Below are 21,743 nucleotides of genomic sequence, written 5' to 3'. Positions count from 1 at the left end.
CTAAAGGAAACCTTCATTTCCTGATAGCCTGACCGGCAGACACTGATGTGGAGTGCAACTTGGCCAAAGGAAGTAAGGCAGCTTGCAGAGGACTTCCTGCGTGATTACACCCAGATCAATGTGGGCAATCTGGAGTTGAGTGCCAACCACAACATCTTGCAGATTGTGGATGTCTGTATGGAAAGTGAAAAAGATCACAAGTATGAAAGGAGACTTCGTTATCCTGTTTTTACGTTTGGTTTATTTCTGAGACAAGGCTGAACTAGATATCCTAAGGTTGCCCTCAAACTCCTGACCCCTCCTTCCTTAGCCTCAGAATGCTAGAATTACAAGCTATACTGTACCATAGCTGAAAAGGCCAGGATTTTTTTGAGATTGAAGCATTCTTTGGGTGTCATTCATTGGAGCATTGAAGTTAAATGCATGATCTTGGATTGTTGGATTTGAATCCAGGCTTTTGTTTAATGGCAGCTGTATAATTTTAAGGCAGATTTAAGTTTTGCTTCTCATGGCCTCCATTTGTCATTTTCAGATAGGTAGAATGTCAGTGCATCAGGCCTGCTGGAAGCAAGTGGGAATTGGTGGGAATCAGTTTTGTTCATGGATCCTTGGCAGGCTTGGAACTTGAGGTGTAACAGAAGATTAGATTTAATTCCTGCCTCCCGTGTGCTGGGATTTAAGGCATATGCCTCCTCCACACTTCGTTAAGGTGTTGCTGGGCATTGAATCCAGGGCATCATGCATGCAGGGAAATAGTATAACAGCCAGAGTTCGTTTGTCTTGTTTGTGTTCATGCACTGTGCTCATAAAGGTAAGGAAATAGTTCAGATCCCCTGGTGCTGGAATTACAGGTGGTTGTGAGTCACTCATAGTGGATGCCCAGAGCTAGATTCAGTCCCCTCCGTAAGAGCAAAGACTTAAATACAGATGTATGTGCTTATTAAAGTATCTCTCAACAGGCTGGGTGTGATGGCAGGTGCTTTTAATCCCGGCACTCAGGAGGCAGTTTGAGGCCAGCCTGCCTGGTCTACAGAGTGAGTTTCAGGACAGAGCTATACAGAGGAACCACGTCCCCTGCAAAACAAAAAACAAAAAAGTTAGTTTTTTGTTTTGTTTTGTTTCCTTTTTGGAAGAAAATATTCTTGTTGTGTATTGAGGTTGACCCTTGAATTCTTCATCCTGCTTCAGCCTCCTGAGGGATACTGGGATTGTAGGCAAGTGCCACCACACTCTAAGCTTTGGGAGTTAATAGCATCTGTGTGATTGATGGAAGAACTTTACTGTGTGAGACTGCATTGTTGGTCTTTTCAGATTGATCCAACTGATGGAGGAAATTATGGCGGAAAAGGAAAATAAGACTATAATATTTGTGGAGACAAAGAGACGCTGTGATGACCTCACTCGAAGGATGCGCAGAGATGGGTGAGTACAGCACCTTGATAGCTGTATACCAGCAGATCACAACCTGTGGGTCATGGCAAGGTTGGCGGGGCCAGGCAACCCTCTCACAGTAGTCCTACATCAGATGTCCTGCATATCCGATAGTTTTTTTGAAATTTATTATATATATAGTGTTCTCCCTATGTGTGTGCTGCATGCCCGAAGAGGGCACCAGATCTCATGGATGGTTGTGAGCCACCATGTGGTTGCTGGGAACCAAACTTGAGACCCCTGGAAAGAACAGTCAGTGCTCTTAACTGCTCCACCATCTCTCCAGCCCCGCATATCAGATATTTACATTATAATTCATAACAGTACCAAAATTACAGTTAATGAAGTAGCAACAAAATAATTCTATGGATAGGGGTCACCACAGGAACTGTATTAGAGGGTTGCTGCATTAGGAAGGTTGAGAACCACTGCTGTGCTAAGGCTGATACATGTGTGTATGCTATTTTAGCCTGATGTATAATTGTGTGGATGCATAAACGAGCAGTCTTATTATGTAGCTTACAGAACTTGATCAAAATTATGTACTAATACTTTTGTAAACATTTCTAATATATAATATTCTTCTGATAGTTGGCCAGCTATGTGTATCCATGGAGACAAGAGTCAACCAGAAAGAGATTGGGTACTTAATGGTAAGAATAAGACTAAGCATTTTCTTTTGAGATAGGATCTCACTATGTAGATCAGGCTGGCCTTGAACTCAGAACTATCCACCTGCCTCTGCCTCCTAGGTGTTGCTGGGCCTAGCACAACAATACAGTTTTTTGACACCTGTCCTGCCTCTCCCCCTTCCCCATTTTATAATGAATAGATTACTGGGGCTTTGTACACCAAACAGTGGGTTCAGTGATTTCTACACAAAAACGAGTGTAGATAGGACTGCAAACATGGCCTGATTGCATTCCCAGAAAGGTTTGTTTGCAGAAAGAAGTGTTGTACTCAATTTTATTTGGAGATGAAAGTCTACCCAGCCCTGTTCTAGTTAACCGAACCCCGGGCATTTTGAGTACATCTCCAAAGTTCTTTAAAGTTTGTAATAATATAAATACAAATAAAACTTTTCAAATGAAAAGGGCTAGAGAGGTGGCCCAGCCTTAAGAGCACACACTGCTCTTGGCGGATCCCGCCTCCTCTGTTGAGTGGCTCACAACCACCTGTAATTTCCCCTACAAAGGGATTCGATGCCTCTGGCCTCTGAGCACCTACACTCAACATACACAGACACACAGTTTGAACATATTTAAAACACTTTTTTTTCTTAATTAAAATGAGTGTGCTGTGAGCTGTAGATAGGTGTACAAAGCCAACATTATGAAAGGCGTGTATCTTGGGTGGGTGAGGGGAATTCTTTTTCTTCAGTTCATGTCTTCTACGGATGTTCTTTATGGCCTCAGGTCCCTAACTTGGCACCTTTTCTCTTCTTCTTCTTCTTCAGAGTTTCGATCTGGAAAGGCTCCTATCCTCATTGCCACAGACGTAGCCTCCCGTGGGCTAGGTTTGTATAGATAGGTGTCTCTGTTGATGGTTTGTGTATCTTTTGGTTTTAAAATGTTTTTTGTCATGTCAAATTTAGAGTTGTGTATGTATATGAGTTTAGTCAAAAGAGAGTGTGTGATTCCCCCCTTGGAATTTTTTTTTAACCTTTGTGGGTTTTTAATTTTTTTTTTATTATTTTGGGTTTTCTGCCATCATTCAACCCAACTCCCTGTTATTTTCAGAGTCTCGTTGGCTCCTGACAAACAGGCTTTGGTCTGCAGCAAGGCCTAGGCATGACTGTTAAGTTATAGGGAGAGGAGACATTCCTTTACAGCTTCATTTCTTTTTGGTTTTGTTCAGTTTTCTGGCTGGATAGAAGGAGCCTAATTAAACCTAGCTAGCAAAAGCTGGTTTCTTTAGTTTTTCCCTTATACCAGTCCTATCTATTATAGATACAAACATAGAGGCCACTTTCCATGAATATTTACTAAGAAGGGTTTGATTACTCTGTACTATAATGTCATTCTATTGAATCTGCATTGCCTGGTGTCACTTGAGTAAAATGATGGGCAATTTTCCCCTCTTCTTACCCATCATTTGGCCATTGATGTGTTGTCCGTTTAAGAACTTAATCTGAAGATGTTCTTTGGGAGTTTGAACCCACGATTTAAGATACATACAAGTAGCCTGTGATACTTTGGCTTATTGTTTTGAACTGAACAAGTCTGACCCAAAATGTTTACATTCATAAAGATTATTTCAGCTGGGTATAGTAATGCATGCCTTTGATCCCAGTATTTGGGAGACAGAGGCAAGTGGTTTCTTTAGTTGGAGGCCAGCCTGGTGTGCCTAGTGAGCTATGGACCAGCTAGGGGTACATTGGGAGACACTATCTCCACAAAAAGATTCTTACAGCTGGGCATGGTAGTATATGCCTGTAAAATCCAGCACTTGGAAGGCTTAGGCAGGAGAATCGATAGTTTGAGGCCAACCTAGGTTATATAGCAAGATCTTGTTTTTGAGAGTGGGGGTCATGTCTGTTGTGAGGAATCCATTATTGCTGTGTTTAATTTCCTGTTGAGGAGGGTGAGAAGTACCAAGTTTCCCTGTGCACTTGAACATAGAATGCATAACAAGTTTTGAATGCAGCAGTGATGGAGCTTTTTTATCCCGTGAACTCCTTCAGAGGTTGTGACCTGCAGCCATGGCGGGGGTTTCGCTTCCCTCTGAGGTCATGTCTGGGTCTGTGCCATTAGAACTTGGGCCTGTTGGGAGAGGAGGCAGAAGCCTGAAAGCAGTTTATAGAAGCGCTTTCAGTAATGGTGGTTTTTAAAACAGGCTTGCTATGTGCTGGTAGCTTCTTTGTGCATCTTGCCTAGACAATTAAAATCTTTGTTCTATGTCCCCTTGCATATTTTAACAAAATCAATTGGCTGCCATTAGAATAACTTAGACTCTTGATCCCACCCTCCCTCATTCCGGTGAGGGAGAGGGAAGGTGCCTGAGTCTGTTTCTTGTTACTCAACATCAGTGCTTGTTTTGGGCCCCTTTGTTTGCTGCCTTGTAAAAATCAAAAGGAGGGAGAAAACCCACCACAATGGCAGATTCTGACCAAGGTCCTACAAGATCCTGGAAAGTGAAGGCTTCTACCTCATAGACAGGGGTGCGATTTTCAGCTGAGTCACCAGGCCTTTTTTCACTTGTGTGGAGCGATGGTCTCTTAAATGATCCCTTCAGGTAAGTTCTTGGCCTCCCATAGTTTCATGATAGTCATCTGCAGGCGACCACTGTTCCCTTTCCACTGGGATATTTTTTATTTCGCTTTTTTTCTTTTTCTTTTTTGTTTTAAACTACAGACTGTTGAACTAAAAGTATTGAATTGATTTTGTTTTGTTTTTTAGCAGAAGCTTTGATATCAGCTGCAGATCACTCAGTACATGGCTGAGGCAATCTCCATTGGCCCGAAGCCGCTCTAGATGAGCCTGCTGGCTAGTCTTAGATTCTCCCTCCCAATTAGTGATTGACGCTGCAGGCCACGGCCTAGGTTCTCCTAGGCCATTGGCCAAAACATGGCACTTTCCATTTCTTACCCTGCTACAGCATCTTCTATAGACAGCAAGATAATATTGTGGGTGCACCAGTAGCCTCAGGGCAGCCTGGCCTGGGGAAAACCAGACTCTGGGCTTGCTCTCAGGTGGCCTCAGTCAGCTTTGTGTACCCCGGACACCTTTGTAGTATGAAGACCTTGCACCGTGTGTGTCCACCCTTTATCGAGCCTCTCCAGAAGTACTCCCAACTTTAGCATCTGGAGCCCGCCCAGTGCTTGCTGCTTGGAAAGCACACTCCTGTGCATCCAGCGCAGTCATTCAGCATGGTCTGTTGCCCATGGTCACTCAGTGGGAGTGACGGAGGGCCATTATCCAAGCTCTGAAGATGTGCTTACGGAGTTAACCCCCCACCCCCACCCCCGCCCACCCCACTCTTCCATCCTTGCCCTATAATATTTTTTCTTTGTGGCATCAACGACCCAAGCCGGAGACTCAAGCTGCCCCCTGTGATAAGTGCCTTCTCGTCTTTCTGGTGTGATTCAGGACTTTAGGGGTCAGTAAAGACTGAGGAGCCTTTATTGTAATAAGAAACAGACATAATGCCCCTACTTCACATGCCCCTAACAACAGCTGAATTTTTGTTTTTTAATCATCTCCCCTTTCCCCTGAAATTAATCCAGTCTGGGCAATAGATGCGTCTGACCCTTTGGATGTAACTTTTTTTTAATTTTTCTACAATCACCCCAATTACCTTGGGGAGGCGTTGGAGGACCTGAAATTTTTACCTGAACCCAGGTTCTCCGGCGCTTGGCAACCAAATGGGGCTACAGAGAAGCATCTAAGCCAGTTCACAGAGCGAGCGTGTGTGGGGACTTCTCACTGCCACGGACCCTTGATGCATGCTCCCCGCGCTCCAGTGGTCCCGTGTCAGAAGGCGGAGTTTTCGAAAGGAGGCCGCCAAATATAAAAGACAAAGAGACGGGATCGGCTGCAGCGGTTTCCCAAAGGAGGAGGGAGTGTGCATCGGTCTGGTAACAAACAGAGAATGTTTTTTAATTATTTCTATCACAGAAATCTGTGTTTTATCTAGGATATCTTCGGAATATTCTTTGTAAAATGCAGATTTTTTTCCACAAAAAATTAGGATTCTGTTATTAAATTTGTTTGTTAAGTAGGTTAAAAAACTACATTTAGCTGAAAGCATTACACTAACATTTACATGATTTTAAGTTTTAGGGGGTTACCCAGCCCAATTCCTAGCCGTGTACAGAATATTCAATGTGTGTCTCAAGGTTTCATGGTTTTCCCCACATTGTTTGGCTATTGAATCTCCAGGTCACTTAGACAATCTGATCATTGATGATACAAGTACTAAGTTTGCAATAACCTTGAGTTGAGTGGAAAAAACCTCACTTGAGAAGCTGGGCTTGGTAGTACAGTGAAATTTTAGTGTAATGTGTTCTTGTGACTGCAAAGGGAAAGATAATGTGGGTGTTCAAACAAAGCAAAAGAGGTGTGTACTTTGGCTTTGGTTTGCTTTTTAACTACTACACAAGCGAAAAAACCCTAACTGTATATATAGTCTGAGAATGTAGTGAGTAGCTTGAGTGCCTTTCCAGGTTGCTCTGTGACTGGTCTGAAGGTAAGTTGGTTGTTGTTGGTAGTCTGTGCCAGGCTTCTCCCAACAGAGTAGAAGTGATTTGGCCCTGCACTTTCCTGGTGGTTACTGATTCCTTCTCCATCCCAGTTTTGAAAGGGGTGGGTGGCACTCGAGTGTGTCCGTCTGAACTCTGGTCTAGTGTAGCTCCTGTCAGCATACGGTCACAGAAGAGGCAGGAGTTTGGGGATTCAATGGGACTCCCTGGGATTATAGCAAATCCAGGCGCAGTGCCCGCTTGTGTCCTGAGAGTCCCTGATCCTCTTTTACTCTGTTGGGATGAGTCTTTTTTGTGCCTGCTCAGAGTGGTCACTAACTTGGTCCTCTCTCCTCTTGCTGTCATCTGCACTCGTGCTCCCCTCCTCTTGGCATTGTCCTTGACCTTCTCTTTCTCTGCCACATCACCTTACACGACGGCTCACCATTGACTTGGAAGATGTGGAAGATGTGAAGTTTGTGATCAACTACGACTATCCAAACAGCTCAGAGGATTACGTTCACCGTATTGGCCGAACGGCCCGGAGCACCAACAAGGGCACTGCCTATACCTTCTTTACCCCGGGGAACCTAAAGCAGGCTAGAGAGCTGATCAAAGTGTTGGAAGAGGCCAATCAGGCTATCAATCCAAAATTGATGCAGCTGGTGGACCACAGAGGCGGTGGCGGCGGAGGGGGTAAGGGTAAGTCCTGGAATTTTCCAGGTACTACCAAGGACTCCTAATACTAATTGTGCCTTGTTTTTTGCTGGTGTGTTTTCTTCTTCTCCTTCTCCTTCTCCTCCTTCTTCTTTTTGTTTTGTTTTGTTTTTCATTTTGATCTGTGAAGGCTCTTGCTTGGAAGTCAGAGAATACTTAGTGTTTTTTTGTGACCTCATTTGTAAGTCAGAAAGCAAAATTTGTCATTATGCTGCCATTACTATTGTAGCCTGGTATGTGAGAATCTAAGACCCATTATTTAAATTTTGGGTCACATGCATATTCAAAATGAAACTAGTAGTACATTCCAGTAAATTTTTGGGGAGTGGGGGGTAGCTCAAGAGGTTTCTGTGTAACAGCCCTGGCTGTCCTGTAACTTTCTCTGTAGATCAGGCTGGCCTCAAACTCAAAGAGCTACTTCTGCCTCTGCCCCTTTCCCCCAACTGCTAGGATCAAGTGTTTGTCACTATATACCCAGCTGCCTAGAATTCTTGACACCTGGAGGTAAGGCCAGCTGTGACTCTTTAGGGACAGATTGAGCTTCCTAGAACCTGTCTCTTAATAAATACATGTGAAGCTAAACTCTTGTTGGCTTCTTGATACCCTTAAACTGTTTCTTAATTTTATTAAGGTTTCAATTTTGCATGTGGAGAATTTGGTAATTTTTCATCATTTCATAACATAGTATTAGCTGAGGCATACAGCTGATGTAGAGTTGTGAGGTACACTCAGCTTTATTCTCCTGGCCAGATTGTTTTTGTGGTCTGGCAGTGGTGGCGCACATCTTTAATCCCACCACTCAAGTGGAAGAGGCAGGCAGATCTCAAGTTCAAGGTCAGCCTGGTCTACATTGTGAGTTTCAGGACAGCCAGGGCTAAACAGAAACCCTTTCTCATAAAGCCTGTTCCTGGTGGCACATGCCTTTAATCCCAGCACTTAGAAGGCAGAGGCAGGCGGATCTTTTGAGTTTGAGGACAGCCGGGGTTACACAGAGAAACCCTGTCTTTAAAAAACCAAAAAAAAAAAGATTGTTTTTTGTTAACTCAAGAAGAGTCTAAAAGGCACCACGTTGAGTGAAATATTAACTTAACTTAGAGACTAGCATTGCTGACAGTGAAGACGTGGTGAGTAGTTCTGTTCCCCTTTATGTGCAGTTTGTTCCGATCACATACTAGCATTAAAGATCCCTTTATCCTCCCACCAGGAGGTCGCTCTCGATACCGGACTACTTCTTCAGCCAACAATCCCAATCTGATGTATCAGGATGAGTGTGACCGGAGGCTTCGAGGGGTGAAGGACGGTGGCCGGAGAGATTCTACAAGCTACCGGGATCGCAGTGAAACCGATAGAGCCAGCTATGCCAACGGCAGCGGCTATGGCAGCCCCAATTCTGCCTTTGGGGCCCAAGCAGGCCAATACACGTATGCTCAAGGCACCTATGGGGCAGCTGCTTACGGCACCAGTGGCTACACGGCCCAGGAGTATGCTGCTGGCACCTACGGGGCCGGCGGCACCGCCTCGAGCGGGAGGAGCTCCCAGAGCTCCAGCCAGCAGTTCAGTGGTCTGGGCCGAGCTGGGCAGCAGCCACAGCCACTGATGTCCCAGCAGTTTGCACAGCCTCCAGGAGCTACCAATATGATAGGCTACATGGGGCAGACTGCTTACCAGTACCCTCCTCCCCCTCCCCCTCCTCCTCCCTCTCGTAAATGAAGCTGCTTGGTGGAGTGCCTCCTGCAGATTCATTCCATCTAAAGGAATACTGTCTATTCTTTTACCCTTGTAGCCCTTTGCGTTTTTATTTTTCCTTTTTCCAACCATTGTGGTTTATCTTTTTTTAATGCAGATTAGTTAAAATTCACTGCCAGGTTTCTTCTGCCCACCCAAAAGATCCAGTCTGTAATAACACATTTTGTAAGGGAAAAAAATACATATATATATATAACTATATATATATAAAACTGACTGGAAAAGATTAATTTCTTCCCCCGAATTAATGCATGTTGAGGATATTGAGCTATTTTTCATCTTAAAGGTATTAGGCATTTTTGTTGGAGCCTGTTGATAGGGAAGGAGGGGAAGGCGGGGAGGGAAGGATGAATGGTCCCGCAGAAGATGGTGGCATCTGCTTCAGACTGTTCTCCTTCCTGGGAGAAGCCAAGAGGGACTTCCATGCGCATTGTCCATGGTGGGTTTTAAGTACTGGAGTTAGATTACTCAGGCCTGCCTGATGGATTTTAAGACAACCAGTCATTTTGGCTGATGGCTTATGACATGCATTTGACAGTTAAAAAATTCCTAATTGGTTTTGACTCTCCTGCAGTTATTAAATATTAACCAGGTTAGTGTTGAGTTAGAAATTAAATTTCTTGAGTTCAAGCAATTTTTTTTTTTTTTTTTTTTTTAATTTAAAAAGTACAAGACATTGTTTTTGCTGGGTAGACTGGCATCTGGGTAGAGGCTGCCTGGCCTGCCGCCCGCCGCCCCCCCCCCCCCCCATATAACCAGGGAACATCTGCAAGTCAGTTTCTAGCCAGATAGCCATCATGAGCCGTAAGCATCAGTGCTTAGCAGAAGCTTCCTGAGCGGCTGAGTCTACGGTGTAGAGAGCGCCTTTAGAAATGATGGAATCCAAACAGGCAGATCTTCCTCTTAAACTCAGTATTTTTAAAGTAAGAATGACTCATGGGCTGCTCTGCACGTGGAGAGCTAGTCTCCACAGCCTGTTCTGTGGTACTTTGTAGCAGCTGGAGGCACTCATCCTCGGAGTCCCTTTGCACTCAGCTTTTCCAAGGTAGGTAGTGCTTTAGGAGGCACTCTGGAGGACTAGAGCCCACCCCACCTTACTCTCCAGTGTGAAGGTGGGTGCGTTTGTCTCCTCGTCCATTTGTTCAGTGTTTTCTTACTGAAACTCCCAAGAGCAACAGATGCATCTGAAAGAATATTCTGCTCTTGTGTCACCTAAGAGGATAGGACGACAGGAGATGGCCCCAGTGCCCGTGGTAGATCAGTGGTGGGTGGGCGGTTCATTCACAGAACAGTTAAAGGGAGGAGGCCCCACTGCATTCCTTGGCTGTGCCCTCAAGAGTACCCTGCTGCTTTCTAACAGTCTCAACAATACTCTTGAGGTGTCCTTCAGGAAGAGGAAAGGGGTGGTTTTGAGGGCTCTGAAAGTAGGATTCAGTGTGCGACATAACAGGTAGGTTGTCAGCATATGTTGGCTATACGCATATGAACGCTTGGCATCCTTTTGTTTTCCTTACTATTTACAGAATGTTAAGCTAAGGGAGAATGGTGGGCACAGATGTGTAGCAACCCTCCTCTGTGCTTTGGAACCAAAGTGTGTGTCTGTCTCTCACCCTGCTAAAAGGAAGCAGTGTCTAACCAAGGACACTGACCAGCCTGTTACAGATAACTCTTTCTACAACCAAATTCAGATGTATTTATTAAGCATTATACCATGGGCTATCCTGTGGTACTGTAGCTCTTCAAAACGCCTCTTCTGTTAACACCTCTGGGGATGAAGCAGTGGCACCTCTCCTCCCCATCAGAAGCATACTCCAGATGAAATTAACATCTGGTTTCCTAGTTCATGAGCTCTTTTGGCCTGGGTACAGCAGAAAACTAGCAGTTTTCCTATTTAGTGCAAATGACTTCTGCCTCCTTGTCTGTCCTTTTGAGTTCTCAGGACAGACTAGGCAAACCCTTGGAGCTGGGTTGATTGCCCTGGTGGTTAACTCACTTAGGGAAAGGGCTTCGGTATTAAGCTGTGGGCTGCTTCCCCTACCCCTCCCAAACAATTCATGTGCAGACTTCTCATCTAAAAGGTTGGTGGCTTTTGCTTGGGATCAGTGCTCTGCTAATGCCTTTGCTGATCTCTCCACACATTCCTGTCATTGAGACTTGAATTGTAGGTGTGATGTTAAGGCACAGGATGATGCTAAGAGCTGTTACTACTATTCTTAGTTTGTAAATTGTCCTTTTGATACCATCTTGTTTTCTTTTGTAGGTATAAATAAAAACAATTGACAATAAAGGTGTGAATTTTTATTACATTCAAACCTTTCCAAGAGTTGAGTGTAATCTTAACATTTTGCTCCAGACAACAAATATTGATAGTTGAATGACTAATTATCCTAGTTAGCACCTCAAACTGGGAGGGGAAAGTGGGGTTGATGATGGGTCTTGGCACAGGAATGAGTCACACAGTGAGATGACCATGGTGGACACCTAGGCTGGCAACTGAGTCTAAGATGTAGTGTGGGAGTGGGTTGTGTGATATCATACACACATCCAGGGTCTTCAGTTCCACACTGACCTAGGAAGGATCTTTGTGAATGTGTCTACGAGTTCCGTGGCATGAGCCCTCCACTGTAGTCAAAGGAGCAACTGTTGGTCATTCATGGAGGAAGTATCTTGTGGCTCCTTATTTTCACTTGCCCATTGTAAGGCCTCACACTCGGGCAGTTGGACCAGGCATTGATGGTATGTAAGTAGTCCTGCTGCTGATGGTAAGAGGAAGGTCTGCCAGGGCTTTGCTCCAATTCACACCAGCCATGTAAGTCACCAAGGAGATCAATCCAAGTGATTTGCTCTGGGTGCCTTACAGTGTGGCCCATCTCTTCAAACTGGCATTGGTAGGCTTAGCTTCTTTCCTTTGAGGACTAGAAGAAAAGGAAGGTGAAGTTACAGAATATACTATACTTAAAAGAATTGTTTTCACACACCCCCTTCCTTTTTGAGAGTTTGACTGACCTGACTCCCTAGTCCTAAGATTAAAGGCACAATCCACCACAACTGTGTTCCTTCAAAGTTGTCATCTGACAGGAGGGGTTGCCAGAAGTTCTCTTTCAGGTTAACCATGGGCTCCATGTCCCTCTGCCTGTTTTGGTTACTGGTGCTCCTTCCTTCCCTACATAGTTGTAGACTCAGCAGTTGGCCTCAGTTCACCTCTGTTCCATTGCCATAGACTATCTTGATCTCTTCACCCTGCACTTAGCTGCCCTGACTACTCGGCCTGCATGGCAACTAATGGGTTGGCTGAAATGAGTTCTAGATGATGCTCTTGGTGATGGAGTCACAAACCCGAGGCCTCGTGCGAACTTAGTTGGTTTGCATTTCAAGGTTTATGACTTTCTAAAGCCCGTTTTGGATCTTAGGAGATTCTCCCAACCAGGTCTGTCAAAAGTCCTCTTCCAGTTCTCTTACCTGTACACAAGTATCATTCCCACTGGTTTGTGCCTCCCCCATCCAAATAAGCTCCAGAAGGGATGAGCCTTGACCCTGCCTCAGACCAGCTGGAGTACCAGAGTGTGTAATGACTTAGGACAGTGCCTACCTTTGGTCACATACAAGTAGAAGAAGTCACAGTAAAAGATCGTTTGTACTACTCCAGACACCACTGAGATCTGATCATAGAAATTCTCTGTCTGGTACCGCCAGATCCAGTTGGCTAGATAGAGTGCCCGATACAGCCCCAGGAAGAACAGGTAGTGAGTGGTGATGGTCTCAGCCTCTCCAGTCTTGCTGATCATGAAGAGCTGTGGCAGGATGGCCACCGACTCCAAATAGATGGAGAAAGTCCAGAGGACCTGTCAGAAGAGCAGAGAAGGCTGGAGGGTCCACTGCTTGGGACGACCCATGTGTAGTGAACGTTGAGAACGGTTGTCGGGGTCCTAGTGTAACAGTAACCCAGGTAGGCTTTGAGCTAACGGTCCCAAGGAAGGGCTGGGGTGACACACCAGGCTTAAGAACTTGTTATTTGTGGCTTTCTGGTGTTGGGGACAGAAGCCAAGGTCAGACGCGTGCTGGACAAGCACTCTTCCCCATGGTGTCCCCAGCCCTGAACTGCAGTAGCTGTTCCTTGCCATCGCTGTCTATGGAAACAAACTCGGGGATGGAATGCCTGCTTGTTTTTTAAGTGCAAACATGTCCACACCACAGTTTATAAAGGACATAATTTAAGCCACAGCTTGTCAAGGGTCCATCAATACCAGCAGAGGACCTCCAGACATTCTCTTGAAGCCCTAGTCTGCTGAGTTAATAGTGGCCTGGACTGCTCTTGGGGACACAAGGTCCTAACAGAAGCAGGGTCACCACCTGCTTAACTGGAACCTCATGACTGAACCGATGTGCCCCTTAACGCTGTGAATGGTAAGAAATGGGCTTGCAGTAGGCAGGCTGAAGAGGGTGCTGGGAGGCACCCCTGCCTTGGGATCAGACTCACCTCCGTTGGTGCGTAACTGTAGTTGACCAGAAAGGAAAGGCCAATCACGGGGACCAGGAGGAACTCCAGTCGGAATGTGTCGTTCTCACTGTCAAATGTTTTCCGGAACTTCCAGTAGATCATGTACACCGTGATGTAGGCGCAGAGAAGGAAGACCACCTAGGGAGGGGCGGGCGGCAGGAAGTCTCTAGTTTTGGAGCCTGTGCTGGAATTCACTGTAGCCCAGGCTGGCCTCAAACTCACAGAGATCCGCCTGCCTCTGCCTCCTGAATGCTGGGATTAAAGTGCACCACCACCACCCAGCTTGAAATCATTTCTTTCTTTCTTTCTTTCTTTCTTTCTTTCCTTCCTTCCTTCCTTCCTTCCTTCCTTCCTTCCTTCCTTCCTTCCTTCCTTCCTTCCTTCCTTCCTTCCTTCCTTCCTTCTTCCTTCTTCCTTTCTCTCTCTCTCTTTTTTTTTTTTTTGGTTTTTCAAGACAGGGTTTCTCTGTGTAGCTTTGCGCCTTTCCTGGATCTCGCTCTGTAGACCAGGCTGGCCTCGAACTCACAGAGATCCACCTGGCTCTGCCTCCTGAGTGCTGGGATTAAAGGCGTGTGCCACCACCGCCCGGCTTGAAATAATTTCTTAATGCTCATGTTAAGCTGTGATATCTGTAACCCCAAGGACCAACATGTTATTGTCCCCCAACATGCAGTGTGTGTGTGTGTGTGTGTGTGTGTGTGTGTGTGTGTGTGTGAGTGTGTGTGTGTGTGAGAGAGAGAGAGTGTGTGTGAGTGATAAGTTCCTGGGGCCCCTAGTCTTGTGGGCTGGTGGTCACTGGCTTCTCTAGTATTATTCTCAGGATCTTCTCTTTTGCAGGTCTGGACAGCCTTGGAATTTGCATTTTTTTTTCCGGTTTTTTGAGACAGGGTTTCTCTGTGCAGCTTTGTGCCTTTCCTGGGACTCACTTGGTAGCCCAGGCTGGCCTCGAACTCACAGAGATCCTGGCTCTGCCTCCCGAGTGCTGGGATTAAAGGCGTGCGCCACCACCGCCAGGCTTGGAATTTGCATTTCTAACAACTTCCCAGGTGGCGCTAATGCTGCTTAGCTGGCACTAGACTACACTGGCATAGAGAACTCAATTACTCAAACGTCACTAGAATGACATGCTGTCACCACAACCTGTAGCGTGGGGGTCACATGCCCTGCGAAGACGTATGAGTCTGTCTCCCCTACAATAGGACACACTGGCAGGACTCTCCTCTGAATCCCCCAGCTCCTTACTCAGCACAGATTAGCGAGGAAGGGAATACAGGAAGTGACGACCACTTTTCCATTCCATTCCAGACTAGACACCTCATCCTGCCACACAAGGCTGGGTGTGCAGAGGAAAGAACTGAGCAGGTGAGGAGTCTAAGTAGGGGGTGATGTTTAGACCCCAAATTCACACCGTTAAAATGCTTCACAGGTGACATCTCCCCCACCCACCTCCCCTGCTAGGGATGAGCTACCTGGACTACCAAAGAATCTCTGAGACAGAATTCCCTTTAGTGTACCATATCCTCTCTTGGAATCTTCACAGTTACCCTGTAAGATACAGATAAGACACTCCCACTCCACACATGAGCAGGTAAAACTGGGACTTCAGATATAATGCACTCAACCAAAACTACATTTCCAGAGTAGGCGGGAATCACGGGGGAGAATTTTCAGAAAGGCTTTGGGTCTTTTGTTTATTTGTTGTGGGGTTTTGCTTGCTTGTTTGTTTGTTTGTTTGTTTGTTTCAAGACAGGGTTTCTCTGTGTAGCCCTGGCTGTCCTGGAACTTGCTCTGTAGACCAAGCTGGCCTTGAACTCACAGAAATCCGCCTGCTTCTGCCCCCCCAGTGCTGGGGTTAAAGGAGTGTGCTACCACCATGCCTAGCTATTTGTTTGGGTTTTTTTTTTAAAGAGGGTGTGTGTGTGTGTGTGTGTGTGTACGCGCGCGCGCGCGCTGCGCGCGCGCGCGTCACTTGAGATTTTGGATAAACTTTCTAAAAAGAGCTTTCTCCAGATGGGTGATGGTGGTGCACACCTTTCATCCCAGCACTGGAGAGGAGATCTCTGTGAGTTCAAGGCCAGCCTGATCTACATAGTGAGTTCCAGGACAGCCAAGGCTATATAGAGAGAACCTGTCTCAAAAACAAACAAACAAACAAAACCAAAAACACCAACAACAACAAAAAGCTTTCTCCACAATCCCAGCATATGGGAAGCTGAGGCAGGATGATTTCAAGTTCAAGGCCAGCCTTTACTATGTGTTAAGATCCTATTTCCAAACCAAGAGAAGGTTGAACTGGGCGGTGGTGGCGCATGCCTTTAATCCCAGCACTTGGGAGGCAGAGGCAGGGGAATCTCTGTGAGTTCGAGGCCAGCCTGGGCTACAGAGTGAGTTCCAGGACAGGCTCCAAAGCTACACAGAGAAACCCTGTCTCAAAAAAACGAAACAAAAAACAAGCAAACAGGGTTGGGGATTTAGCTCAGTGGTAGAGCGCTTGCCTAGCAAGCACAAGGCCTTGGGTTCAATCCTCAGCTCAAAAAAAGAAAAAGAAAAAAAAAAAACAAGCAAACAAAAACCAGGAGGCTGGAGAGAGGTGGTGAGTGCTTCCTGCTCTTGCAGAGAAGCCAAGTTTGGTTCCCAGCACCCATATGGCAGCTAGCTCACAATGGGTGTTAACTCCAGTTTCAGGGAATCCAACACCTTCTTCTGGCCTCTGTGGGTACTGCATACATGTGGCGCACATACACACAGGCAAACATTCATACATAGAAAGTACAACTAAACCATTAAAAACTAAAACAAGCCAGGTACAGTGGCATACAGTGATTGTAGCATGCAGGAGGCAGAGTCAGGTGGATTTCTGTGAGTTCCTGGACCCCCAAGGCTACATAGTATAACCCCATCTTCTTAAAAAAAAAAAAAAAAAAAAAAAAAAAAAAAAACTTATCTAGCTGGTAGGTACCTTACTGGGCCACCAATACCCTCTGCCTTAGGAGCCACACACACACTTGGTAACCCTGTGGTAACGGAGAATAGATATGCTCATGACTAGTCACACAACTTACTTTTTGGCCCACTGCCAAATGAAAATGTGAGGCCCTTTGTTTATAACTAGGAATTTCAAGATGGCAACAGCAGAGGCGTCAAGCAAGTGCCGGGCTCTGCTGGACAACTGTATAGTTTAACTGCCCACGAGTCCTGGCCACCCCAAGGCTGTCGAGCCAAGAGTTACAAGGAGCCTAGGAGTCCAGGGGACTGCCAGGCCTGCCCTGGACTGCTCACATCCAGATGTTAGGTAACAGGAATGTGCCTTTGCTCAAGTCACTCATGCTGTTAGCATCTGAGCAGCTGCACTCCACTCTGCTGAACTAGCAATCTGTTCTTATCTCTGATGTACCTGCCTCAAAGCCAGGAAGGTTGATGAGAATCTTCACCCCCAAAGCACCCAACCATGGCACAGAGATGAGGCATGGTGGTGGGACTGAGAAAACCAGTCTACACTTCCAGACCATAGCACCACCAAAGCCTTTGGTCCCTGTGGCTAACCGAAGTCACCTGGCACTGTGCCTAGTGCCCCCTGGCCTCTCTCCCTACAGCCATCCCCCAGGGTTCCCACTGCCTCAGCCTCACACCGCTTCTCTCAAGAGGCCAGCCTGTTCCTGTGCTTCGAGGGCCCTTTGCCCTGGCTACGCGTTTGGTTTGGTACTCGTCCACTGATCTCAGGTCTGTCGCTTGTCACAAACACCTCGGTTAACTCCTCAGCACCTGCCCACACTCCCTGAAGTAGCTATGCCGTGGTCCTCTATCAGATGACCCTTCAAAACTTTTTAAAAAGTCAGATGTTAATACTTTGCTTAGCCCCCTCCACAACCAATGTTCTCATTTGTTTCCGGTGTTCCCCGCAGGATCCATGAGTCTTGCATGTCTCCAAGTGCCTGGCACAGCAGAGGCAGAACATGCTTGCTGCAAGCCAAGTTCACCAACTGTCCAGGGTCCAATAAACAAATGTCTGAATTGTTTGTTAAACCATTCTGTGTTACGGCTAGTTTTTAGGAAATGTTCAGTCCATGGTAGAGTGATAGTATTTACATTTGTGTGTGTGTGTGTGTGTGTGTATAGTGTCGGGTGTTCTTTTGAGACACTGTCTCATTGTGTAGCCCTGGAACCAAGTATGTCAACCAGGCTGGCCTTGAACTTGCCGCAATCCTCCCGCCTCCCTGTTCCCCCAGGGCTGAGACTTCAGGAGTGCATCATGATACCTGCCTCACATTTAAATATGTGACCTTGATGAATTTCACAGCCCCCCTCTGAGCTAAATATAGGTACCACCTTGGCCCTGAGGGAACCGTACAGAGGCCCGTACCTGAAAGGCCCTGACAGCAAGGCAGGTGCGAGAGCTCCACCCCTGGCCTGAAACTTCCCCACACAGCACAGCCCCCCAACCCCCACCCCACCCCACCCCATCCCCCCACCCCACGCTCTCACCTTCATCACTGTGTTGTAGATGGAGATGAAATTGTAGACGAGGTCCAGGTACCTGGTGGTGAAGACCAGAGCAAAAAGAATCTGGCTCTTCCCAGAGATGCCTGTGCGGGGTGAACAAGGGACCATGAGAACACAGTCTTCAGGTGGCCACACAGGCGACAGGTACGCCTGTCCCCGCCCCGCTCCAAGTCACTGGAGTTCCTCTGCCTCTCGTGGAGCTGTGATCTGTCACCAAATAAAGATCTGAACACTACGTTCCCAGTCACCCTGCGTGCGCCACCTTGGTGCTTCTCTGTGGAGGATGCGGGGGTAGTGTGAGTCGCCCCGGGTGGGGGTGTTGAGGCTGTTCTGTGAGCCACCCCCGGAGCTCCAGTGGCAACCCCAGAGCTCCATCCTGGGAGAACAAGGCACTGACTCCAGGTGCTGATTCACCGGGGAGACAGGCAGGCAGATGAAGACGCGGGCCAGCAGCACTCTGTTTCCCAAAAGGCACAAATTTAAAAAGCCCTTTCCTGACTTACAAAGGTTATGCCTATTTTTACTCATTATAATACAAAAATCAGGGGTGCAACTCAGTGACTTGCCAAGCATGTGCAAGGCCCGGGTTCCGTCCCAACAGTGCAATTAGTAAATAATAAACACCAAATAGAGCATGCACAAGCAACCAAGCCTGAGTGCACAGACCTCGGGCCACTGCTCACTGTATGCGCCTGAGTGCGTGACCCACTGGTGCCTTATTCTCCACGCTGTCTCTTTTTTCTTTCTCTCTTTTGAGACAGGGTCTTGCTGTGTAGTCCTGACTGGCATGGAGCTTGCTATATAGAATAGGTTGGCTAGCCGGGCATGGTGGTGCTAGCCTTTAATCCCAACACTCGGGAGGCAGTGGCAGGCCTTTTGAGTTCAAGGCCAGCCAGGGCTATACAGTGAAACCATGTCTCAAAATTAATTAATTAATTAATAAGTAATAATAATAATAAATAATAAAAAGGGCTGGCCTCAAGCTTCTAGCAACTCTCCCTTCCTCTACCTTTTCAGTGCTGGGGTGTAGGTGTGTACCACCACCTGCCCAGCTCCAAGGTCTGCCTGTCTGTCTGTCTTTCTTTTTAAAAAGGACTTATTTACTTTGAGCCGGAGAGATGGCTCAGTAGTTAAGAGCACTTACTGCTCTTGTAGAAGACCAGGGTTTGGTTCCTAGCCCTCACAAAGTGGCTTACACCTGCCTGTAACTCCAGTCTCCAGAGATCTGATGTCCTCTTCTGACCCCCACCATCAAGGCAAGCAAACAGACTCAGGTACACACACATACACATAAAAGGAATAAATAAGTGTAATAAAATACTATTTCTTTTAGCTAGGTGTGGTGGTGTACACCTTTAACCCCAGCACTCAGGAGGCCAAGTTGGGTGGATCTCTATGAGTTCCAGTCCAGCTATAACATGTTTCAAAATATAAACAAAAAGATTGTGTGTGTGTGTACTGCCGGCGGTGGCATATATATATATATATATATATTCCTTGTGTAGCCCAGATTGATCTTGAACCCTTTAAGTCCTCTGTCTCTGCATTCCGAGTGAGAGAGTTATATACCGAACCGCTGCACAAAGGTCCAGCCCTTGTTCTTGTCTTCTTTTGAGAACCTTTATGGCCACTAGGTGTGACGTCAACCTTAGTAGACGCTGAATGAAAGCTCAAGGGAACTCTCTGGACTCTGAAACTCTTTCATCTGAAAGTCCCTGGTAGGCCGGGTGGTGGTGGCGTACACCTTTAATCCCAGCCCTCAGGAGGCAGAGGCAGGTGGATCTCTGTGAGTTTGAGACCAGCCTGGTCTACAGAGCGAGTTCCAGGACAGCCAGAGCTGTTAATGCAGAAAAACCCTGTTTTGAAAACCCACCACCACCACAAACAAACAAACAAATAAGGATTGGGTGTGGCCTAACGGTAGGGCACTTGCTTGGCATATACAAGGTTCAGGGTTTCATCTCCGGCACCAGAATAAGTGATCAAAACAAACGGGGAAAGCTCTCTCCTCCTGACTCCACTCCCACCTCCCCCCCCCCCCCCCCGTGCCCCCCACCTTCCCTGCTCGGACCCTGAAACAACAGGTAACCCTCTGCACTCCTCTGGCCACTGCTGGTGGTCACGGCGGTGGTGCCAAGGGCCAGGTGCCTCGGTTCCCTTCTTCCTTGCCCTGTCCTCGTCAGTCTTACCATTCCCCTTCACAGTGCCCATGTCTCTGCAGCCACGGTCAACTGACCTCACCCCTGGTCTCAAGAGCAGCTAAAATCACTGGCCCGCCATCCCTCTCCTGGCCCGCTCTACCTGTCTCTACCAAAACAGCAGCCCCCACCCATCCTGCCCATGACGTCCTCTGAAGCACAGGCACAGGTCCAGGGGACTTCTGTCTTGGGCCTCCAGCCTCCAGGTGCCCTGAGCCAGACCCTGAAGGACTGTGAGTGAGTCTCTCAGGAGACTCCAGGCCCCGGTAACTTCCAGTTTGGTGCAGAGCCACTGGATCCAACCTTACTCAGCCCAGTCCTTCTCCTATCCAGTCTCCCAGGTGACAGACATCTCAACCTCCATCTCCTGATTCAGGAGAGACCTGCTGTGCCTCGTCCTCTGCCTCTACACCTTCCATCTCCATCTTCTGAATCGTCCATGGCTTCCTTAGTCCTGGATCCTGAGCACCTCTGGACCACCCTACCTTCCGGATTCCTCTCCCTCCTGTGTGTCCTTCCCAGGATATGCCCTATGCCCTGTGGCTTTTATGTGTCTGCACTGGTGTCCTCAACTCTGTATCCTGTTTCTGGGGCACACACACTGCCCATCCTCTTCCTCCACGTAGCGCTCAGCTGTTCTCTGCTTCCTCAGCCCTGGGGGAGTCTGAGCTTACCCCATAGCCCCCATGGGAATGCCTAACACGGGGACAAAGATGGCTGAAAGACAGTTGGGCAGCTTTTCATCGCACCGCGGGGGACTGCAATCATCAATCCAACCTGGAAACTTCTCCCACCCCAGCGAGGCAGCAAGGCAGCCAGACCAATACCTCCAATATCTCCCATCTTCCCTCGGGGCCAGCTCCAGCCCCCTGGGCCAGACTGGGGTCACTAGCACGCAGGAAAAGGAAGACTCTCCCTGGGGAGTGGAAGGCGGGAGAGTGGATGGAAAGACCCTAAGACGAGGGGTCTTCTAAATACGCACTCTTCCCTCCTAGGGAGGGGGAGGGTGTCCCCCCCCCCCCAGTCCTCGCCCAGGAGCAGTGGCACCGCCCGCTTGGAGTGGAGGACAGGGCGAGGGAGGTGCGGGAGCAGTATCCGTGGAGGCGGAAGCCACGCTCGGGCAGAAGCTCCCGGATCCTCGGGTGTCGAACAACTTCACTGAAGTCTTCGGAAGCGCGCGCGCCGCGCGGCTCCCTCGGAGCCCGAGCCCCCACCCTGGTCCCCGTCCCGCCCAGCCCCGGGCGCCGCTCACCGGCGCAGCTCTTGGACCTCCAGATCTTCCCCAGGAGCAAGACCATGGCCAGGAGGTGGCTCAGGTCGCCGAGGATTCGGAACACATTCATGGTCCCGCCCGCCGCTTCCCGCGCCGCGTCGCGCGGAACTCCCAGGGAACTTTCTGGAGCGCCGAGCGCCGCCGCTGCCACGTCCCCGTCCCCGCGCCGCGCGGTGCCCCAGGCCGCTGCCGCGCCTCCTC

General features: G+C 47.8%; 2 protein-coding genes across 3 annotated transcripts in view; one reads left to right on the top strand and one right to left on the bottom strand.

Annotated features, from left to right (window-relative positions):
• The window catches only part of Ddx17 (DEAD-box helicase 17), a 21,546-nt gene extending 10,186 nt beyond the window's left edge, over positions 1 to 11,360 (top strand). The window contains exons 8-13 of one of the 2 annotated variants that reach the window (XM_006979152.4): positions 28 to 200; positions 1,312 to 1,422; positions 2,023 to 2,084; positions 2,888 to 2,947; positions 7,070 to 7,306; positions 8,532 to 11,360. In XM_006979152.4, the coding sequence (XP_006979214.1) occupies positions 28 to 200; positions 1,312 to 1,422; positions 2,023 to 2,084; positions 2,888 to 2,947; positions 7,070 to 7,306; positions 8,532 to 9,037 (1,149 nt within the window). In that variant the 3' untranslated portion in view covers positions 9,038 to 11,360. Of the gene's footprint in view, positions 1 to 27; positions 201 to 1,311; positions 1,423 to 2,022; positions 2,085 to 2,887; positions 2,948 to 7,069; positions 7,313 to 8,531 lie in introns of both variants that reach the window. The other variant, XM_006979151.4, reaches the window with a different exon arrangement.
• On the bottom strand, positions 9,708 to 21,743 carry Kdelr3 (KDEL endoplasmic reticulum protein retention receptor 3). Its single transcript, XM_006979150.4, has 5 exons — positions 21,522 to 21,743; positions 18,054 to 18,154; positions 13,551 to 13,709; positions 12,663 to 12,915; positions 9,708 to 11,988 (listed from the first exon to the last, which is right to left on the bottom strand). The coding sequence occupies exons 1-5, from the start codon at positions 21,610 to 21,612 to the stop codon at positions 11,948 to 11,950; spliced, it is 645 nt and encodes a 214-aa protein (XP_006979212.1). The 5' UTR covers positions 21,613 to 21,743; the 3' UTR covers positions 9,708 to 11,947.

Source organism: Peromyscus maniculatus, chromosome 20, assembly GCF_049852395.1.
Source record: "Peromyscus maniculatus bairdii isolate BWxNUB_F1_BW_parent chromosome 20, HU_Pman_BW_mat_3.1, whole genome shotgun sequence".
Classification (NCBI taxonomy): Eukaryota; Metazoa; Chordata; class Mammalia; order Rodentia; family Cricetidae; genus Peromyscus; species Peromyscus maniculatus.
This window is presented reverse-complemented; position numbering and strand designations above follow the sequence as displayed.